The following is a 20018-nucleotide window of genomic DNA, read 5'->3' on the forward strand; positions in this document are numbered from 1 at the left end:
GTGTGCGCGCGCGTGTGCGTACAGGACACAGGAGGACTGGGGGCCAGACGGGGGTTCACAGTGACGTGTGTGTGTGTGTGCGTGTGGGTGTGCGCGCGCGTGTGCGTACAGGACACAGGAGGACTGGGGGCCAGACGGGGGTCTAAGGGCTGTGCCCAGTGCCTGGGAGACCCGGAGGCGGGCCACGGCCAGGGAGGACGAGGCGCCCAAGGAGTTGGGCCAAGGCAGGAGAGAGGGGAGGTCCGAGCGGGGTCCGGACACTCTCCTGAGCCCACACCCCAGACACTCTGCCCCCTGGCTGGCCCGCCCTCCGTCGGTGCCACCACCACCTCCCGGAAGCCCTCCCACCTTCGGGCACCCCTCACCGTGGCTGCCCACGTGGGCGGAGCAGAAGCCGCCGAGGGTGTTGCGTCCGGACGCCTCTGCGCAGCGGGGCACGGAGCTGACCACCGCCTGCAGGTACTTCTCCTGCTCTAAGCTGCCGCAGTCGGCGGGGGACTGGCCTGCGGGAGGGGGAGCTGGAGCCAGGCAGGGCGCGGTGCAGCACCCAGCCGCACGCAGGGACCGGCGGGAAATGGGTACCTGGAGAAGGCGCGTTCTGGGCCTTGAACAGGCCAACGACGCCCTTGCCGTGCAGGCCCCCGGAGCGCAGCAGCACGGCCCTGGAGCGCCCGCTGCGCCAGCACACCACGGGGAACCGGTTCTGGCGGTAGCAGCGGGAGACGCGCTGCAGGGCGTTGTCCTGGACACTCTGGGGGACGATCAGCAGCCCCGGGTAGCTGCAAGGAGTCAGACGTGTGAGAGTGGCAGGCCACCCCTGCGTGCTCGGCCCGGCGCCCTCAGGTCCCTTGGCCTCCTAGAGGCCACCCCTGCCTGGGGCCTCTGCCTTCCCCTCCACACGCCTCTTCTGGACCGGAGCCACGTGCTCACCTGCGGCAGATGGCGTACATGCGGTTGACCGGGGAGATGCGGAAGGGCTCGGACTTGGCTCGGCTCAGGCTACTGCTCAGCGTGCCCAGCCCCAGACGCTGGTAGTCCCGACAGCACGCCCGCTCCACCAGGCTGCTCATGGTCATGCGGTCCGAGGGCTTCAGGGCCGAGGAAGGGGTCAGCGTGCTGGGCTCCAACTCCTCCGACACTGGGGTGGGCCAGGCACACGGGAGAGGTCACTCACAGACCGCCCAGGCCCCCAGGCCTCTACGTGGGGGGTGTGGCGGGGAGGGGTCTTCGCCCGGACCCCCCGGGGCTTCCCGTGGCGCCACCTGAGATCTCGTCCCCCTGGTCATCAGGAGGCGGCTGGCCCCGGTGCTCCCAGCTCGGGGGGTTGTACTTCTTCCGAGTGACGTACTGCCGCCCGATGGTCTTCTTGGCATTCTTCACCAGGTTCCGGGACAGGGTTCTGGGGACAGGCAGGCTCGGGGTCAGCAGGGGTGAGCCGAACGGGCAAGGGGACACGCCCACAGAGCACCTGGGAGGGCTGAGGACCCCGGCCTCAGGGCCCGGCTCCACACCTGAGGGAAGGGCCCTTGTCCTTGGTGGCACGGGGTGCCCGGCCGGGTGTGTGGGCAGAGCCCAGAGTGAAGGCGAAGGTGCCCCTGATGTCTGGCGGGTACCGCAGTTTGTGCAGCTGCTTACGGAAGAGCTCGGCGCTGTCGGACCCCACCTCCTCATCGAAGGCCATCTTTAGCAGCTGCAATAGACACAGGCCCTCAGAAGTCCGGTGGCCCACCCGGGAAGCTGTGGACGCCCCGAAGCCCGGCGGGGGCGTCCTCCTGAAGGACAGCAGGACGTCCAGGGGCCACTTATTATGGTGCCTGTGGCCACAAGGCTGAAAAACCTGATCCTTCACTGCACTTCCTGTTCATTTGCTTAACTTCCAGTTATGCCAGACACGGACTCGAGGGTCAGGACCCCGGAAGACAAACAGAAGAGCCCCAAAGGCCAGCACGTCGCACAAGCAGATGGCACCGGCACCGAGCCAAAGCAGAGCCACTCGTGCACAAACACAAGAAATCACAAACGCTGCAGGTGACACCCAGCTCAACAGCAGCTGCAGGAACAAGCCTGAGGGCCCCGCTGCCAGGCAGCCCCGCCTCGCCCCCGGCACCCCCGCACCTGGAATGTGCAGGAGCGCAGCTGCAGCCCGTCCTGCAGGAGCTGGTCCACAGGGTTCTGCACGCTGATGCGCTTCTCCTTGGTCAGCGCGGCCACCGGGAAGGAACGGACCACCACCTGTTCCCCGACTTATCACAGGCCGGGCAGTCAGGGGGAGGGAGAGGTCACAGAGTCTTGGGGTACCAGAGCTATGGGAGGTCCCGGGCAGGCAGGAGAGGGGCAATGACCTATCTTGCGCAGGGACCCTGCGCCCCTAAGAATGGGAAAAAGAGAGGCAGGAAAGGTCCTATTCACTCACCCCCAGGACCTGGGCGGGGAAGGGAGCGGGGGAAGGGAGGCTGGGGACAGATGAAGCGTCCGGAGGCTCACCCAGGGGGTCGGTGGGCATCCCCGTGAAGATGACCCGGTACGTGGTGAGGAAGACGGCGCCCTCGGCCGGGAGCAGAGCGGGCCCCCCCCCACTGCCCCCGGCCCCCTCCTCACGCCCGTCTGGCAGCAGGTACACGCGCAGGCCGTCCAGCACACACTCCTCGCCAGGCAGCAGGCGTGGCCGCAGCAGCTTGGGCTGCTCAGGGACAAGAGTGGCACCTCAGGGTCGGCCCTGGCCCCGGGGCTGCAGCCCTGCCCGGCCCCCACTCACCTTCTGGATTGGGGGCAGCCTCTTGCTCTCGAGGTGCACGGCCTCCAGGGTCTCAATGTGCATCTGGACGATGTCTGGGAGAAAGCAGTTTTCACGCCCTGGGCCCCCATGCCTGCTCGGCTAAGAGGAGTGTTTCAGCACCCAGACCCCCCCATACCTGGCACCATGACATGCAGCCCCTTGAGGTGGTCGCTGGTGACCCCACTCTCTGTGCAGACCTTGTCCACAAAGCGGTTGATGAAGCGGACCACGGCCCCGGCCACATCGCACGTCTCCGCGTCCTCAAAGCCGCTCTCTGTGTCGTAGCTCTCCGCCACACTGCCCGCCATGCTAGGCCAGGGAGGGGGCGTGGTGGGCACAGGTCCGCCGACCCAAGCCCCACCCACCCCCCTGCAAGGCCCAGGGAGCCCTGGCCACACCTGTTGGTGACCAGGCTGTTGCTGGCACTCTCCAGGTCACCCAGCCCCGCGCGCTCCCGCAGCAGGCGACTCTTGCTGCTGTCCAGGGGCAGCAGCAGGTAGCTCATGCGGTTGGCGTAGTGGATGGCCTGGCTAAACACCGTGCTCTCCTCCTTCTGCACCAGCTCCTGCTGCTTCTCACGGCTCAGAGTCGGCCACAGGCGCCGCTGCTCAGACGCCACGTCCAGGGCAGAGCGCCCGTCCTCCTGCGCAGGCGGCTCCCCCACCTGCCACGGCACCGCGGGTGAGCCAGGCCGGGCCGGGCCGGCCCTCCCGCCCCAGGCCCAGGGGTCCCCGCACACCTGCAGCTGGTCTCGGTCCTCGGCAGGCTCCAGGTAGAGGGCCCGGATGTGGGTCTGCACATCCCCGTAGAACATGGCCTCCCAGAACTGCGGTGTGCTCCACACCACGTGCTCCTGCACGCAGCTGTACGCAAACTGGGTCACCCCCGGGCTCAGCTTCTGCAGGGGCCAGGTGGGAGTCAGCAGGCGCAGCAGGAGGGGCGGGGGAAGGACACCCGGGCGGCCCCGGCGCGGCCCCGGCACTCACCCGGCAGAAGGCCGTGACCAGGGGCAGCAGGGCGGCTGCAATGCCATGCTCGTCCAGAGAGGTGCAGTCCTGCAAGAGCCGTGAGCCCGCTGGAACCGCCCGCCCCCCCACCATGCCCCGGCTGGCACTTCCGCCCGAGCAGCATCTCCTATCACTGTCCCCAGACCGTCTGCACCGGCACCCTAGAGGCTACCCAGGGGTTCAGGGCAGGAGACCCCCTCCAACAACAGCTCTCCCCTCACTGCTGTCCCCACCTGCAGACCAGGATCTCCCCAGCGGTCAACGCTGGCAAAAAAAGGATCCCGATAGGCAGACCGGGGAGCCCCCTGCCTGCGCCGACCCTTATGGCTGGATTGCCAGCGGGGGGAGGCCCAGCCCTCACCTGCAGGCAGCAGTTCATCATGCGGACAACGAAGTCAAACTGCTGATGGTCCAGGACGGCCCGGTTCTGTTGCACATGCAGGTGCAGCTCCTGGGTGAGGCAGCGGCGGGCCGCGCGCCCTTTCAGAGCCCTCAGCACAGCTGGAAGCAGCTGGGGACAGGGGAATGTGGGGGTTGGGGGTACAAGCCTATGCGGGCACCCATCCAACCGTGCCCTGGAGGGGGGGGGGGAGGGCACAGAGCCCAGGAGGGGAGGGCAGTGGGCACCTGGGAGGCCAGAGCCCAGGCTCTAAGCACAGAAGAGATCTGGAAGCTGTCCTGTCAGGTGTGCCCAGACTCTGGGAGTTCCCTGCCCAGCAGAGATGAACACGTCTAACAGACCCAGGCCTCCACACACACAAGAGCCCAGGAAGATGGCGACGCTGCACGTTCACAAGCCAGCACACAGATTTGCTAAGGAGGCTCAGGATGTGCCCTGAGCTCCAGCCTGCACCAGCTCCCAGGTCTGTGGCCCCTCTGTTGGCCAGGCCTCAATGTCCGAATAGCACAAGCCTAATGCAGAGCTTGTGGCTGGCTCAGCAGGAGGCAGGCCACAGAGGGCCATGTGCTTGTTCTCCTAATTTCTTTTTGTTTTAAGTTTACTTTTGAGAGAGAAAGCAAGAGAGAGCACCAGCAAGAGACAGAGAGAGAGGGAGAAAGCCCACACGCTCAAACAAGGGAAAGGCAAAGAGGGGGGAGGGAGACAGAGAGAGAGAAAGACAGACAGACAGACAGACAGAATCCAAGCAGGCTCTGTGCTGTCAGTACAATCCCATGTACTGTGAGATCATGACCTGAGCTGATATCCCTGAATCGGACGCTCAACTGACTGAGCCCCCAGGAGGATCCATCCAGCTGTGCTGAGGAAGGAGCCGGAGACCTGGTATCCACATGACCCTCCTCCCCTTCTGCCCACCCAGCCCCTGACCAGCCCCAGCAGGCGTACTGACCCAGGCTCCACGCCCCTCACCAGTGCTCCCTGCACCCAGCTGTCCTCACCTTCTTGGCCTCAAGCATCTTCCCCTCGAACACATAGGAGATACAGTTTCGAACTACCTCCAGCCGCCGTGCGCTGTTGCCATGGAGCCCGCTATTCCGCTCCAGTATGGCGGCTGGGGAGAAAATGCATTCGTCCCTGACCTCGTGCCCACCCTGGGCCACCCTAGGGGCCCCCTCCCCCATTACGCACTCATGGGGGGCCCCGAGGGCACGGTGGTCTTCCTCTCAGCCTTCACGGCCGGGGGTGCGCCCTGCATCTTGGCTGTGGCCTGGTCCACGATCCACTGCACCATGCCCTAGTCCAGCCGGGGGAAGGGGCGGGGTGCCCGACGTAGGTGACTGGCCTCCCCTGGCTTCTGCACCTTGTGCATCGCCACGGCGGGATATGGGTTCTCCTGCGGGGACACAGGCAGGTGTGGGCAAGCAGCCCAATGCCAGGAGGCACGATGACCTAGCTAGGCTGGTCCACCCCCCGTGCCACCTGCCATACATTCTTGTAAAGCTGCTCTGCCAGTTCTTTGACGTGACGCAGGACACGCTGGGGGTGGTTCTCATCCGCCCGCATCCGCGCCACCTCATGGGCCACCAGCTGGGAGAGAAGGTGGGGTCAGGAAGGCTGGGCAAGGCGGGGAGTTGGTGGTGGGGGCTCCTCCCAACAGGGCGGGGACGCACCTCATCAAACAGGTCCGTAGGACGGTAAGGAACCCCGCGCTCTGACACAAAGCCCGCAAAGGCCATGCCCTCCAGCACCTTCATCAGGAAATCGTCCTCCACCAGCCCACGCTGGCCCAGGAAGGCTGCCTGGGGGCATACCAGGGGGGTCAGACCCTCAGCACTGACTTCCTGCCGGCCTCCACACCGACCCCACCCACGGCCCACCTTATGAAAGCGGATGACAGGCTCCGGGTGGATTCGGACCATGTGCAGACACCAACGATAGCCCTGCAGGAGCTGAGCAAAGAGCCGTAGAAAGACGGCACGCAGTTCCTTGTCCTGGGGCACAGGTGAGTGCGGGTGAGCGCCGGGCGCGGGCTACCCCAGCCCCAGCACACCGCAGCCCTCCACCCACCCCAGGCTCCACCTCCACACACCAAACACGCCTATCCACACCCTGCCCAGACCTCCCAGGCACCTCTGCCCCTCCACCCTTCCTTCACACAAAGCCACAGCGATTCCTCTAAGACCCAGTGTTGACAATCACTCCAGCACAGGACCCTCAAAGATTCACACACCTTCCCCCCCACCCATCCCTCAGCGGTCCCCTGCCACTGGCCCAGAAGGTGTGGGCTGCATGGAGTGCCTGGCCCTGCCTGCTGGCCATCGGTGGCAGGAGACATGTGGAGAGGCCGCAGGGTCAGCGTGGGCCCCCCTGCACTGGAGCTGCAGTGACCCCCACCTGCATCTTCAGAGAAGAAGTGTTTGTGGAGGGTGGTGGGAAGGCGAGGTCCGCCAGCTCCAGCTCCGGATCCAGGACCTGCAGAAGCAGACGCGAGCAGGGTCCGCTGCACACCAGCCCCAGGCTCTGGGGACCCCTTACTGCCAAGTGACCCCACCTCAGCTTCCCTGAAGCCACCAGTCCCGCCTCACCATGCTCAGCACACTGTGCGTCTGGCTCTGCAGTGGCTCCGGCAGGGGTGGAATGTGCACGCACTCGGGGACAGTCACCGTCCCTCCATCAAGGTCAGCGACAATCACATCCAGCTGGGGACCAAAGGGAGCAAGCGAGTGGTCAGGGGCCCACAGGCCAGTCAGCAGGGCCAGGAGCGGGGCGGTGGGAGCAAGCCGCAGGCCTCACCAGCTCTTGGGTCTCTGCCTGGAAGGCCGCGTTGACCCCGATGATGAAGGGGGTGGGGGTGCTGAGGACTTCCAGGAGCTGGGCCGGCAGGATGGGCACGTAGGTGAAGCTGCAACAGACCCAGGCTCAGCACAGGGAGCATGAGGGGCGGGGCGGGGAGAAGGGGCGAGGAGAGGTGACAGCAGAGGCACCTGTATCTGAGCGGGAACAGCAGTGCCAGGAGTCCCCGGCAGGCGTCCGAGAGCCGCTGGTAGCTGCGGGACAGGAAGAGCACCTTGTGCTCGGTGAGTGCGGCGCAGAACAAAGACAGCACGTTGGTGATGCCTGGGGGGAGACACAGGCTTGGAGGGCGGTGCGTCAGAGCCCCACCTCTGGCTGCCGGCCCCCCCGGAGAGGACAGGGAAAGTTGTGCAGGGTGGGGGCGCCCGGGCTCACCCAGCTGGCGGAAGAGCAGGGCCACGCTGCAGCGGCTGATGGGCAGCGAGTCGGCGAGTGGGGTCTGGATGACCTGCCGGTCACCAGCCCCCAAAGAGATGGTTCTCTGTGGAAAGAGAGGGTCAGTACTCAGCTGCTCTGACCGGACCCTTGTCAGCCCAGAGCTCCACGGGCTGAGGGGAGACTGGCCAGGACAGGTGGCACAACGAGAGGGAATGGCCGCGCCTGGCCTGGCGGCCTGAGCAGTGCTGCGGAGAAAACTCAGGGCCTCTGACCTGGGGCAGGGTGGGGCCTGGGTGGGCAGAAGAAACAAAGAATTCATACCACTCCATCCTCAACAGAGTCCAGCTGCACAGGACAGACAGGCAGAGAAACACAGTTAGACGCACCCACACGTGGGGGTACTGACCAGGGGGTAGACAGACAAGTGGACATCCAGAGACAGGCACACCCAAGGAAACTGACGGATGCCAGGTGGGGAGCCAGGCTAGACATGGGACACACAACTGAGCAGGCAGGGCCAAGAAGGGATGACAGGTGACGGCAGCACCAAGACGCCGGAGAGTGTCTGAGGCCCAGGCCGTGCTGAGCCTTGCTGGACTCCAAGTGCCTACGGGCCGCACGCTTGTGGCCTGGGGCACCAGGAGGGCCATGGCTGCGGGTAGACAGCAGCTGCCCCCACGACCCACCTGTGAGCCCCCAGCCAGGGGGATAATACACGTGAGCAGGTTCCCAATCACGTTCTCCAGGCCAACGTTCAGGCCCTCCACGTGGATGGTATAAATGAGACCCAGGCTGTTCTGCAAGGACCACAGATTGGAGAATGGTGGCACAGCCGGCGGGGGGCACCCTGTGCCCTGCCTCGAACCCTGGCTGCCCGCCTCACCCTGAACACCTCTGCGTGGTCCAGTCGAGACACAAGCACCAGTGTCTTCGGTGCGAACAGCTGGCCAGGCGGGCCGGGCGTCACAGGTGACAGTTGCGCCGGGCCACCCTCATCTGCCTCCTCCTCCCTCTCTGTGGTGTCCTCTGTGCACACCACTTCCTGTGGACAGAAGCCCCATTTGCCCAGCTCTCAGGCATGTCCCATGAATGGGGGGGGGGGGAGACACAAGTGACTCAGACGGGACCAGCCCTCTGTGAACTCCAGCTTCCGTGGGGTTGTGCCGCACACAGGGGGATGCACCCCCGGACAGAGGCAGAGGGCACTGGCCACAGCCAGAACGCCATGCAGCTGCACCCCAGAGCCCCCAAGGTGACCTGTGTGGCCTCTGCTGGCTCCCAGAAGGTCAGGCAGGCGCAGTAGTGCCGCTCGGAGTTGATGTCGGTGAGGACGGCAACAAAGAAGGTTGGTGGGTTCCTCTCAGGACACAGCTGCCACCCGCTGGGCTGGCAAAACTGCAGGGAAGAAGGGTGAGGGACACCAGTGAGCCCCTCACACATGTGCACCCAGGGCGTAGACCTCAGGAGGCACCTCACCTCCTGGACCCTAACCCTTCCCCACGGAAGGAAGTCATGGCCTCTGGTCTCACCGTGTGCACAGAGAGCCCTGTGATGCAGGACGTAGTCTCTGCCATCACGAGGGAGGGACAACATGACACGATGTGGACACCAAGTACCCTGCCACCCAAGCCCGGGGCCCCAACCCTCCTCCCTCTGCAACAGCTCAGATCCCCCTTATATGAGGCAGGGGCTGGGCCCTGCGGACGCTCCTCAAAGTCCTGGGAAAACCACTGCCAGCCTGCACCCCCCCGCCATCTCAACACCCCCCACTCACCAGCTCGATGCCCTGGGGGAATGGGTTGTCTTCCCAGTCCTTCTCTGGGAAGCGCTGCAGGATGTGGCCCTGGCCTTCCCCACTCCCTACGGACAGGAGCAGGTAGTCAGGGCACCCACCACCTCCCGCATCCCCACCAAGTCGGGAGCCTCAAGGGTCTCAGATGGACACAGCCTACCCACCCAGGCTTTCATCTGGCATCAGGCCGCTCCCAGACCTATCATTTCCCTAAAAATAGACTTGTGAGGGGAAGGCGTCTAGGCAGCCACAGACGCCAGGGCTACCAGAGGGCACAGAGAGAACCCCCTGGCATGGGATCTGGAGTCCTAAAAGCCTTAGGCCAGGCCAGGCATGAACACCAACAAATCAACACCCCAGCCGCCCACCAGCAGGCCTGCCCTCCATCGATGGGAGAGCAGCTCTGGATGGTCCCAGAGGCAACCACCAGCTTCACCTCCTGGTCCCCATGACTGCCCCCACAACCGGCTAGGTAGTGAGCACTGTGGGCACCCACCTCACCGCCAGCTCTGGGCCCACTCAAGAGACACAGGCATCTCACACCTGTTGTCTGAACTGGGGGAGAGGATACCCAGTCCTGAACAGCTGCTCGCACCGCTGCCTCCGAGACAGACAGGCCCAGCACAGGACCCAGAGAGTGGTGGCAAAGATGGACCCCAGATCTCAGGACACCCACTAATGGAGGGCCCTCCTGAGTGCTGGGTATCTGGCAACTTCCAGGGGCCTGTCCCCTGCCTGTGCAGCCCCAGATGCCCTGGGCCAGGGAGGAGGACCGGAGGCAGGAGCCCCAGGTCTGCTCCCCAGCTCTATGCCCTGGGCACTACCCCTAGCTCAAGTCTACACTGGTGGGGTCAGAGGCCCCAGCCTCTTGTTCACCCCCTAGAGAACCAAACCAGGAGGCATGATAAGGGCCATGTCAGGGGACCACTCACCTCGGATCGGTGGATGGACACAGGCCTCTGTTCTACCTCCAGCTCCCATCCAGTGTGGCGGGAGGGTAAAGCAGGCTAAGAAAGAAGCCCCCCTACCTTCACATCCTACACATGACATGCGGGTCCCCACAAAAACCGGCTTTAACACTACTGCCCACGCTACCGGAAGTGCAGGAGCAAATAGGGAAGGAAAGGGCACTCGATATAAAGCTTCTCTGAGGGTCTGCCTCAAGGCCCTAAAAGCCATGGCACACACCACTAAGGGCCTGATGGACGCAGCCCCCTCCACTCCCCAAACCCCTCTCCCTCAGTTCAGCCATCCCGGTCCACTCTGAACATGCACAGGAGCTTCAGTTAGAGCCAGGGGCCTGGACACCAGCCTGGACCCCTGGGCAGTGGTGAGCAGACCCCAGGACCTTGACAGCAGAGGAGCTGGGCTACCATCTCTGGAAGCCACCCACCCTCCAGGATCACAGAGGCAATGCCAAGGAGGTCGGCAGCAGGCTGGTTGCTACGGGGCTGGAAGTGGCGGTGCAGCAAGGGGGGGCCGTGACTCTGACTCACAAAACCTCAGTTTCCTGCTCCCCTCCCCCTCCTGACACTCTGAAAAGAGGCGGCAGACAAGAGGAGGCAGGGAAGAGGGACAGGTGTCTGCTGGGGCCGTACCTATTCATACACAAACATGCATACACACACGTGGCCCACTGAGACAAAGCCCCTTGGGGTCCCTCCAGGCCCACTCCCCAAGGGCCACCCTCAACAGGCCCACGGCAGCTCTCCCCACCCACTCCCCCAAGGGCTCACTTGTGCGCAGCCCCAAATCACCATCTGGGCCCAGGCCTGGCTGGCACCCAGGGCTCACCCAGTTCTTGCCACGAGGCAGCAGGCGGAGGAAGGAAGAGGGGGTGTGTACAGACGGGGACAGGGGCCTCTGCCCCACAGCCTCCCTCCCAAGGCCAGGCAGCCTCTCCCCTCAGGGAAGCAGACAACGTAACTGGCCACTGTCCACCACCCATCCCCCCGCCCCCATTCATCCTGTGAAACATAAACTCCTACTTGCAGGACTCCGCCCTCTGAAGAACCAACTGGAGGCCTTCCTTGAGCTGTCCCAACTGCCTATGCCAGTAAGCATCCCCCACCCCCAGCTCCTTCTTTGCACCATCACGGCCCCAAACTTGCCCTTCGGGTCTCAGCCCAAAGAACACCCCCTCCTCCAGGCACCTCTCTAAATCCTGCCTGAGCCTGAAGCCTAGAGTGGGACCCCCAGGACCTCCCTCCCTCAACTACACTGCCCTGTGATTCCTGGTGCACCTGCTGGCTGGCTGGGCTAGACGGGAGCTCCGTAAGCAAGAATACGTTTCTGTGTCCACTGTGCACCTATACCTGGCACAGACCGCAGGCTACTCAGGGCCTGCTGAATACACGCAGCCAAGTACACGACCGTCCTCCCACACCCAGGCCCGCTCACACCCTGCAAGCAAACAGGTCCTTTGGTCAGAAATGCAGGGTAGCTTTTGGAGTCCCGGGTGCTCCGGGACAGGCAAGCCCTCCCTGGAAGGGCACCCCATGGAGAGGCCCTGACCCCTACTCTCTCTCCAACCCTCTCTGAAACCTCAGCTCTGTGCTAGTGGGGGCCAGGCTACAACTCGGCTGCTGGTGTGCAGGTGGGTACTTTCCCATGTCTCACAGTGTCCCCCACCCGCTTGAGCCCTTGCAGTCATGGAGGTGACCTGCTGCAGCCGACTCCCCTGCCCACCAGAGCTTCCCGCACCCCAGGATAGGAGGCAGGACATCCCCTCACCCCACAGTGATAGAACTAATCTGACAAGCGCGATCATGCGTCCCAGGGCGGGACTCTTTGGGGAGCCTTAGGAGGAAGGGCACCAAGGTCCCCTGAGACACACGGGGACAAGCACTTCCTCTTGCAACCATGTCCCTGCAGCCAGCCCTGCGGGGCTGCAGGCCGGAACACGGGGCGGAGAGAACATAGAGCGCGCGTTCTGTCATCTGCTGGCGGTGGCCGTCACCAGTGCCAGGCTCCGACGCCCGGAAGGCCAGCAGGCCCTGCGAGCAGAGGCAAGGGAGGGCGGCTGCCCCCCTGCCTGCCCCTCCCGTTGCTCCACACACCCCAGCACACACGGGCTGGGACTAGCTCAGCTATAGGAAGAGGGTGAAGAAGGACGGGACCTTCCTGCTGCTCCACCCACCCAACCTCAACACTCAGGCCATCCCAGCGGCCACAGCAACAGGATGTGTGGAGGGGCTGAGGCTCTCCGGTGGTCTCCCCCAACCTCCCCCCTGGCAGGCCAGACTGGCTCCCAGGGTGGGGGCTGGAAGCCAGGTGAGGCCATTCCAAACAGCCCCAACCTGCTCCAGAGGGCAGGAACATGGGTGGAGAGAATAGATGCAACCCAGGAATGTGGCCCACTCAGCACAGTCAGGACTGAAAGAGGCCAGGCCATGGGACAGAGGTGTTCTCCTCAAATGCTGGGGTGGGGGGAGGGAGAAGGCCACCAGTTGGGGTCCAGTCCCTTCCCCATGGTAGACATGCACTCAGCCGCCTGGTCAGGTCAAGCGTGTCTTCTGCTCCCAAAGACACACCCTGGCACTGGCCACGCTGTGTCAGATCAGCTGGCTGCTCTCAGGGCCCTCCCAGGCCAGAAGCTGGGCAGGGGCAATCTGTCTGGCCCCTGCAGTATCCCCCAGAGCTGGGCCCAGGGTGCAGGTGCTTAACCCATGCCCTCAGCGAAGGAGCTCCCCCGACTCACCAGGGAGGGGGTCTGCACTCTGAAAGTAGGGGTCCCGTCCAGTCCCCTCCCCATCTTCCTGCCTACAGAGGCCCACCCGGTGGTAACCATAAAACTAGATGCTCTCTCGGGCAGGACTCCTGCACCCTGGCCCTGCACCCACCAACTCCACACGGGATGTCTAGGTCCAGGCCAAGGACAAGGTATCCACCACTCATAGCCCTGCCACTGAACCTGCATCCGTGCCCTGATGTCCAAGGCCTGCCAGCACACAGGGTCCTATACCTCCAGCAGAAGTGCCCACTGTGCCAGTGCCTATGGGTGTCCACACACTTGCTGCTCATCACTAATAAGGCATCCATCACTTTCTGGAGCTTCACACTTGTGTCCGTCTCATGCTCATAGCAGCCTGGGAGGTCTGTGTGACTCATTCCAACTCCAGATGAAAACACTGAGGTGCAGACGGCTGGGAAGACTGGCCGAGGTCAAGAGCTATGAAGTGGCAAAGTAGGTACCACTGACCCCCATGCCGTGCTCCTCGGCTTCAGGCTTCCCCTACCCCCTGGTTCTGCCTTCAGGTCTACAACCAGAGTCCCAGGCTGTGAGCTTATTTCTCACAGGGATGCATGAGTCCTGCCAACGGAGGCCCTGAGGCTGGCTGGCCAGCCAGCAACCAACCAGCTCCTGCACGGAAGGCAGTGGTTAGGGAGCTCCATGGCCTTCACCACTACTGCAGTGGACAGCTTGGGAATCACTCCTTCCTGACACTCAGGGTAAGCAGGAATTACGGGCTCCGGCCTTCTCCCCTGTCTTCATCAGAGACCACAGATGCCAGGGGTACCGAGTGTCACAGCCAGCTTGTCATGGGACTCACCCATGCCACCTCTCACCTCCCTAATTCACTTGCCACCACCTGGCCTCTGCCTGTGGTATCTGCCTCCCCAGACCCTTCCCACACCACTGTCCACACTGTCAGCCTCTAAGCCCACTCTGTTCACGCAGCTCCTGCCCTGGAGCCCAGCCCAGGGCACCTCACGCTGGGCCAGCCCTCGGCCAGCTTTGTTTCCCTGGATCCCATGCACCCCTGTGCTCCAGCTGGCATGGCCTCCTCACTGCCCCCCACATGCACCTCGGAACAGACGGTTCTCTCTCTGTGGGCCTGTACAACACTGACAGCGAGCCTGCCGCGTGCAGACTGGGAGAGGAAGACGACTGGTTCTTGCCTTCAAAAACTCCCTTTCTGAAGGAAGAGGCTCACGACTGAGGATGTCAGGGGATGGATCCTTGACCAGACAGGAGCAGAGAAGAGGCGCGAGGACTAAGAGAGCACAGAGGAGGGTCTGCAATGTGCAGGGTCCGGCAGGCAGAGTCTCAGCAAGAAGCAGAAAAGAGAAAGTCTGGGTCCTGGGTGGTGACACTGGCAACTGGGCTGACAAGCAGCAGCACAGACTGGGGGCTCAACCCCACTTTCAGTCTCAAGGGTAAGCCACACTAACTACACGAGCATCCCCTGATGACATGCATCGCCACCCCACTCCGTTGGGATTTGAGCCCACAGTTTCCTTCTGGGTTCCCCCTGTGGGGGCTCAGACCAGGCAATCAGCCTATCTGCCCCGACTGCCCTTATGGATGAGGTTAGAGCAAGGAAACCTTGGTGGGCTGCTGGGACGAAGAAATGAGATCATGCACACACAAAGGGCTGGGAAGGGCCTGGCACACAGAGCACACTCCCCAAGCCACTGTCTCCATGACTGTTGCTGATGTCATTGTCAGGCTCCGTTTTCTCCTACCCCCTGGGCTGAAGGGCTCTCAGACACAGGCACTGACCCTAGACATGGACCTCCTGGACATTGGCACCAGTCACCACAATGATCCCCACCCAGGGCTTGGCTTGGAGACATGAGGACCATGGGCCTTCTGCCAGGAATGCTCCTCTCTCTCCTCACATTGCCTCCTGAAGTTCTCCCAGTTACAGCTCAAACACCACCTCCTCAGAAAGTACTCCTCAAATCCCACCCCTCTTCTGCATCCCACCAAGCCTCCCTGACCTCAGACATCCCACACTGGCCGGGTGGAGGCTTCAGGCCGGAGGCACTGGGGGTCAGAGAAGAGGCTCGCAAGCGAATGATCCGTGCCCCTGGAGGCAGAGCCAGCTGGGAGTTGACCAAGGCAGAGAGGGCCCATCCCACCCAACCGGGAGCCGGGAGGCCGAGCCGTCTCAGGGCCCTCCCATCTCCCCGGCCCACGCCAAAGCTCTGCCTGACCCGGTTCCGCCCTGAGTGTGGTGGGCAGGTTCGGCTCACCGTGTCGTACCACCCTGCTCTCCTCAGAGCGGCCGCTCCTCCCTGACCCCCGACCTCAGCCCAGCAGGTGCCCGGGACGACCCTCACGCTGGCACGGCAGCCGCGGCCCACCAGCTTCGCGTGTCCCCGCGACTGCCCCGGCGCGCCTGTCCCGCCGCCCCGGCTGACCCTTCTCGGTCCCCAGGCTCGGCCCTCCGCCTTCAGCCCTCGGCCGCGGGCCGGGCACTCACCGCGCGGGTGCGGCCCGAACGCCACCAGCACGAAGTAGTCCGCGAGCCGCGCCATGGCGAGGGGCGCGGGCGGGCTCCGCGGCTCGGGGACGCGAGGGCGGCGCGCTCATTGCCCGGCCCCGGCCCTGGCCCGCGCTCCCCGGACACCCCGGGCCCGCTCCGCGGCGGCGGCCAGGACTCCCGCCGCCATCTTCCCAGCCAGCCGGCCCGCCCGGCCGCGCCGTGCGCCTGCGCGGCCGCGCCCCGCCCTCCATCGTGGGCGGGGCTCTCAGCTACGCATTCCAATTGGCCCAATCGGCGCGGGCTCGGTTCCCGGGGGCGGGACTCCGCCCAGCACAGCCCTCATGGGGCCTGGGTACCGCCCTCCGGGAGCTGACAGCGACGGCGGCTCGCGCGGGTCAACTGCAGACGCGGCCGGGGTCGGAGGTGGTTCCGCAGCTCCCGGCCCCTACGCCGGGACCGAGAGGGCTGGGTCTCGCTCCTGGGAGCTCCCGGGGTTCCCGCTGTCCCCCGGAGCTGTCAGTTTGGAGGAAGGCAGAAGGGCCTGGCCCTTCCCCCAGATCTCCCTGGTCCCCTCAGGGGCTGCCAGCCTGGCGATTGCTGGGGGAGAGCTCAGGACTTGCCCTTGGTGTTCGCCGGCCTGAGGAGGGCTCGGGCCCCACCTGGAAGCCCCACCTCCGTGGGGTGAAACATTGAACACGTGTCCTTTAAAAAGGTTGCGCCGGCCATCCAGCTGTGCAGAGCCGCGTTCTAAGCCGTGAGGGCTGGAGGCCGGCTCCCGTGCCCAGGAGAAAGCTGCACCCAGCAGAGTCCCTGACAGTGCCCACCACCCACAAGGGCCAGGGCTGCCCACCCCCCACCCCTCCGCCGCGGTGCCACAGGGATGGGCAAGGGGGACACGGCGTCTGCGGCAGGACAGGCTAGGAGAGGAGCTGCAGAGGTGGAGGAAGCGGGCTGGGAGGGGCCGGCAGGACGGCTTCTTTTCAGATGCTTGGCTGCGCCAGAGCCTATGAATGAACAAACTGCTGGCATCCGTGCTCCACACCCGTGTAGGAACCAGCTGGAGAATGAATGAAATCCAATCCAGAGACAAGAACTGAGAGACCCCACCAGGGACACCCTGCCCCAGGCACCCCTCCTGGGGCACAGGCCCAGACACAGCCTCCTCTGCTCCTGTCCGGTACTGGGTACATAGGCTGAGAAGCTCTCCTTCGGCACCCAGCTGGTTTCCATCACTTATACCCATAAAGATCCTCATCGCCACATGACCACACCATTGAGCTGTGTGTAGGGCAGGCAGGCAGGGTCCCTGGCAAGTCCTCTGGCACCTAAGACTAGGGCTGCCTGTCTCTCAGACACTGTGGAGACCCTGCCCCCCACCCTTGTGCCCTAAGGAGCCCATTCCTCACAGCCCTCTCAGATATGCCTTAGCGTCAAGAGTAGGTTTGGGGTCCCTTCTAGACCATGACACCCCCACTGTGTAGCTTCTCACTGTTGAGTCTCCTGACCGCTGCGTTGTCCACGTCACCATCAGAGGTGCTTGCCTCTGCCTGATTCCCCCTCTTCCGGAGAATTGTGCCTGCTCTCTCCCCTCCTCTCTCCACAGCAGAGTTAACCTCCTTACAGGGGAGTGACTCTCTGGCTTCCTCCTTTCCTCCTCTTATCCCCACCCAATGTGACTCCCATTGCCTGTCGTCCTGCCCGTGTCCTCATTAGCCCCTGCCTCTCTGACTTTGTTTTCACTGTCCCCACCTGGCAAACCCCAGCCATGCGGTTCCTGCACCACCATACAGTGCAGGGTGGCCATGACGACCCCGTGGTCCAACTGCAGATGGACATTCCACACACACACACAAGCCCAGCCTGCTGATGTCCGGTCAGTCTCTGACTCCACCTGCTGTGTCTCAGAGATGCCCCGCCCCCCCAGCTCTCCTTCACAGAGAAACCAGAGCCATCAGATGGAAAGCCTGTGTTGCATTACCAACCCCCAAGTCTGCCCCACACACCCCAACCCCCCTCCTCCTCCCCATCACTTGCTCTTCCTTATCAATGTCCCCTATTCTCAATTTTTCAACCTTTCTCCCTTGGATCCTGGCTATCAAGTTAAACTCAATCTGCCCACTTTAAAAAATTTTTTTGTTCAAATGTTTAGTTATTTTTGAGGGAGGAAGGGGCACAGAATTGGGGGACACAATCTGAAGCAGGTTCCAGGCTCCAAGCTCTCAGCACAGAGCCTGACGTGGGGCTCAAACCCACAAACCGTGAGATCATGACTTGACCTGAAGTCGGACGCTTAACCAACTGAGCCGCCCAGCTTGCACCCTAGCTTTTCTTGCACCACACAGATTTCTTCTCTAGAGTTCTTACAACGTTCACCAGCACTATGTGCCTTCTATGGACCAGTCTCTGCTCACCAGGGAAGCCTCTGGTCTTCCTGCAAATTTTTACAGATGAGCAGCTCGTGCAAGGGAGGGTAACTGAAGGAAGCCCTTGCGTTTCTCCTTGGAGGGCACATGGACAGTTATAGACAATACGTACCATGAGGTGTGCTGTAGAGGAGGCTGTGGGATCATGGAGGGGGCTTCTCATCCAGTCGGAAGGACAGGGGCAAAATAAGCAGGCAGACTGAGACTTGGGGACCAAAAGACACGCCATCCATCTGTGGGGCTTTGGGGAGGTAGGACCACAGGCCGAAGAATGCAGTGAGCCATGGCCTGTGAACTTCACTGGGGTTTCCCTCCACTTTCCCAGATCAAAAATCTTGTGGAGACAAAGAATTTTGATTTGATTGTTCTTTATTGGAGGGGTGAGTAGTGTGATCACCTTTGAGTTTTGGAGAGATGGCCCTGGAATCAGTGTGCCAGACAGATAGGGGAGAGGAGCTGGCAAGAGGAGAAGCAGCTGCAGACCCGCCTCCCGGGGGGCCTCTGCCCACCCCTTCCCCAGTCGTCCCTCCAGAGCTGGCATGTGGCTTCTGTCCCCTCTCCGCACAATCTGTGGACAGAGCTCACCACACTTCTCACCTCTCCGAGCCTTGCTATCTACGAAACCCTCAGAGCTGTGTTCCAGGTCAGCCCCAGACCCATGAGGCTAGAGGGCAGCTGGATACCTCTGCCAGGGTGACCCCAGGCAGCCAAACCCCACCCTCTCTCTCTAGGGTCTCCCTGCATCAGCAAACAGAAGGGATGACAGTCTCCACCTGCCCTCCAGTGTCGCTCATTTCTCTCTGACCCAGCTGCTCTGCCCCACACACCCCTCCTGCTGTGCAGCACTTGTCTAAGATAAATATGATGGCATCACTCTCCTCCCCCAGCTGGTAAAAACAAATAAACAAATAGAAACCAGAATAGCTGCCGATGCCTCCCTACCTTCTTCAGGATGTGAACCAAGCTCTTTAATGTGACATGCAGTCAACGCTTGTTGATTTATTCACTCAGCAAATGTTTATAGAGCTCCCATGGTGTGCACAGCAGGCGGAACAGTGACCAGGTCATCCGTGATGACTTAACAGGGGGAGCAGGACTGGGGCAGCTAAGACAGGAGAGGAAATGTGGATGGACACAGAGATGCTCAGATGATCAAAGAAACATCTGGGGTGGGGATGATGGGGTGATTATCCCTTCTCAAACTGACAAAGACACCAAGACCTGCCAATGTCAAATCCATCATCGGGGGAGAGTGGACTGGCACAGGCTTTGCGGGGAACAAGCTGGCACTCTCTGTCCACACAAACAGGGTCACCTTCAACCGGAATTTCCGCTGCTAGGAAAATACCCTCTATAGACACTTTCGTGAGCTCACAACAGAAAGGTTCTTACTCTTGGAAAGACTGGAAATCACCTGATTGCTCATTAGTAAAAGATCAGCCGAGTAGTTACAGAACACCTACAGATTGGAGCAGAGCCAATTGTAAGAAAGAACAGAGGTCTCTCTGTTTACTCTAACTTTTACCCTAATTTTTACTTCCACGTGCAATACACACACCGCCACCTGCCCCGAGCTAAATGTACTAGTGTGCATAAGAGAAAGTCAGGAGTGGGGTGCCCACCCAGAATAATCCATAATGGGTGGCAATGCAGGGGTCTCGCTTTGTACTTACTTAAATTTCTTACAAAAACTATTTAATACTTCCGTAGAATGGAAAAAGAGGGTAGAGATTGTTCAGAACACAGCTGTGAGGGCATCTTGAGGAAGGGTCTCCGAATCACCTTTGTGAGGAACTGAATATCTAGCCTGCTGTTCCCCAGCCGTGATTCTGGCCAGGCCCCCCAACCACTCATTAGGGCAGACATTTGAGGGGCCGACACTCAGGACCAGGAGGTGGTGGGTGGGACCCAGCGTGGCTGACTGTAACTCTAATGCCCACTCCTGGAAAATTCCCAGGCTCCAGGACAGTGTTCCCCACCAGAAGGCACCAGAGATGAGACTCGCAGCCACTGGGGTCCCTGGCCATTCGTTGAGCACTTCCCAGTGGGGTGGGGTGCCTGTCAGGCAAGGCAGGAGCCAGGAGCAGGAGGGCCCCCCCCTGCAGCTGGGGCATCCGGCTCCGCCTCCTCCTGGAAAGACTATTTAGATCTGGAGATGTGGAGGCCAGGTCTCC

At 62.4% G+C, this 20018-nt stretch overlaps 1 protein-coding gene across 1 annotated transcript in view; it reads right to left on the reverse strand.

Annotated features, from left to right (window-relative positions):
* The window catches only part of SBF1 (SET binding factor 1), a 28076-nt gene extending 12603 nt beyond the window's left edge, over nt 1-15473 (reverse strand). Inside the window, 28 exon segments of the mRNA XM_039234763.1 lie at nt 366-503; nt 583-779; nt 931-1138; nt 1263-1399; nt 1512-1690; nt 2116-2243; nt 2485-2680; nt 2756-2829; nt 2913-3085; nt 3175-3440; nt 3516-3674; nt 3763-3831; nt 4145-4294; nt 5182-5294; nt 5372-5576; nt 5672-5770; nt 5854-5982; nt 6061-6174; nt 6578-6655; nt 6769-6882; nt 6977-7085; nt 7168-7300; nt 7412-7517; nt 8101-8211; nt 8298-8456; nt 8672-8809; nt 9189-9274; nt 15419-15473. Coding sequence (XP_039090694.1) covers nt 366-503; nt 583-779; nt 931-1138; nt 1263-1399; nt 1512-1690; nt 2116-2243; nt 2485-2680; nt 2756-2829; nt 2913-3085; nt 3175-3440; nt 3516-3674; nt 3763-3831; nt 4145-4294; nt 5182-5294; nt 5372-5576; nt 5672-5770; nt 5854-5982; nt 6061-6174; nt 6578-6655; nt 6769-6882; nt 6977-7085; nt 7168-7300; nt 7412-7517; nt 8101-8211; nt 8298-8456; nt 8672-8809; nt 9189-9274; nt 15419-15473 — 3823 coding nt within the window.
* Between the last annotated feature and the right edge of the window lie 4545 nt (nt 15474-20018).

The sequence above is a fragment of the Hyaena hyaena genome, unplaced genomic scaffold (assembly GCF_003009895.1).
Source record: "Hyaena hyaena isolate Hyena2069 unplaced genomic scaffold, ASM300989v1 scaffold_4, whole genome shotgun sequence".
Lineage (NCBI taxonomy): Eukaryota > Metazoa > Chordata > Mammalia > Carnivora > Hyaenidae > Hyaena > Hyaena hyaena.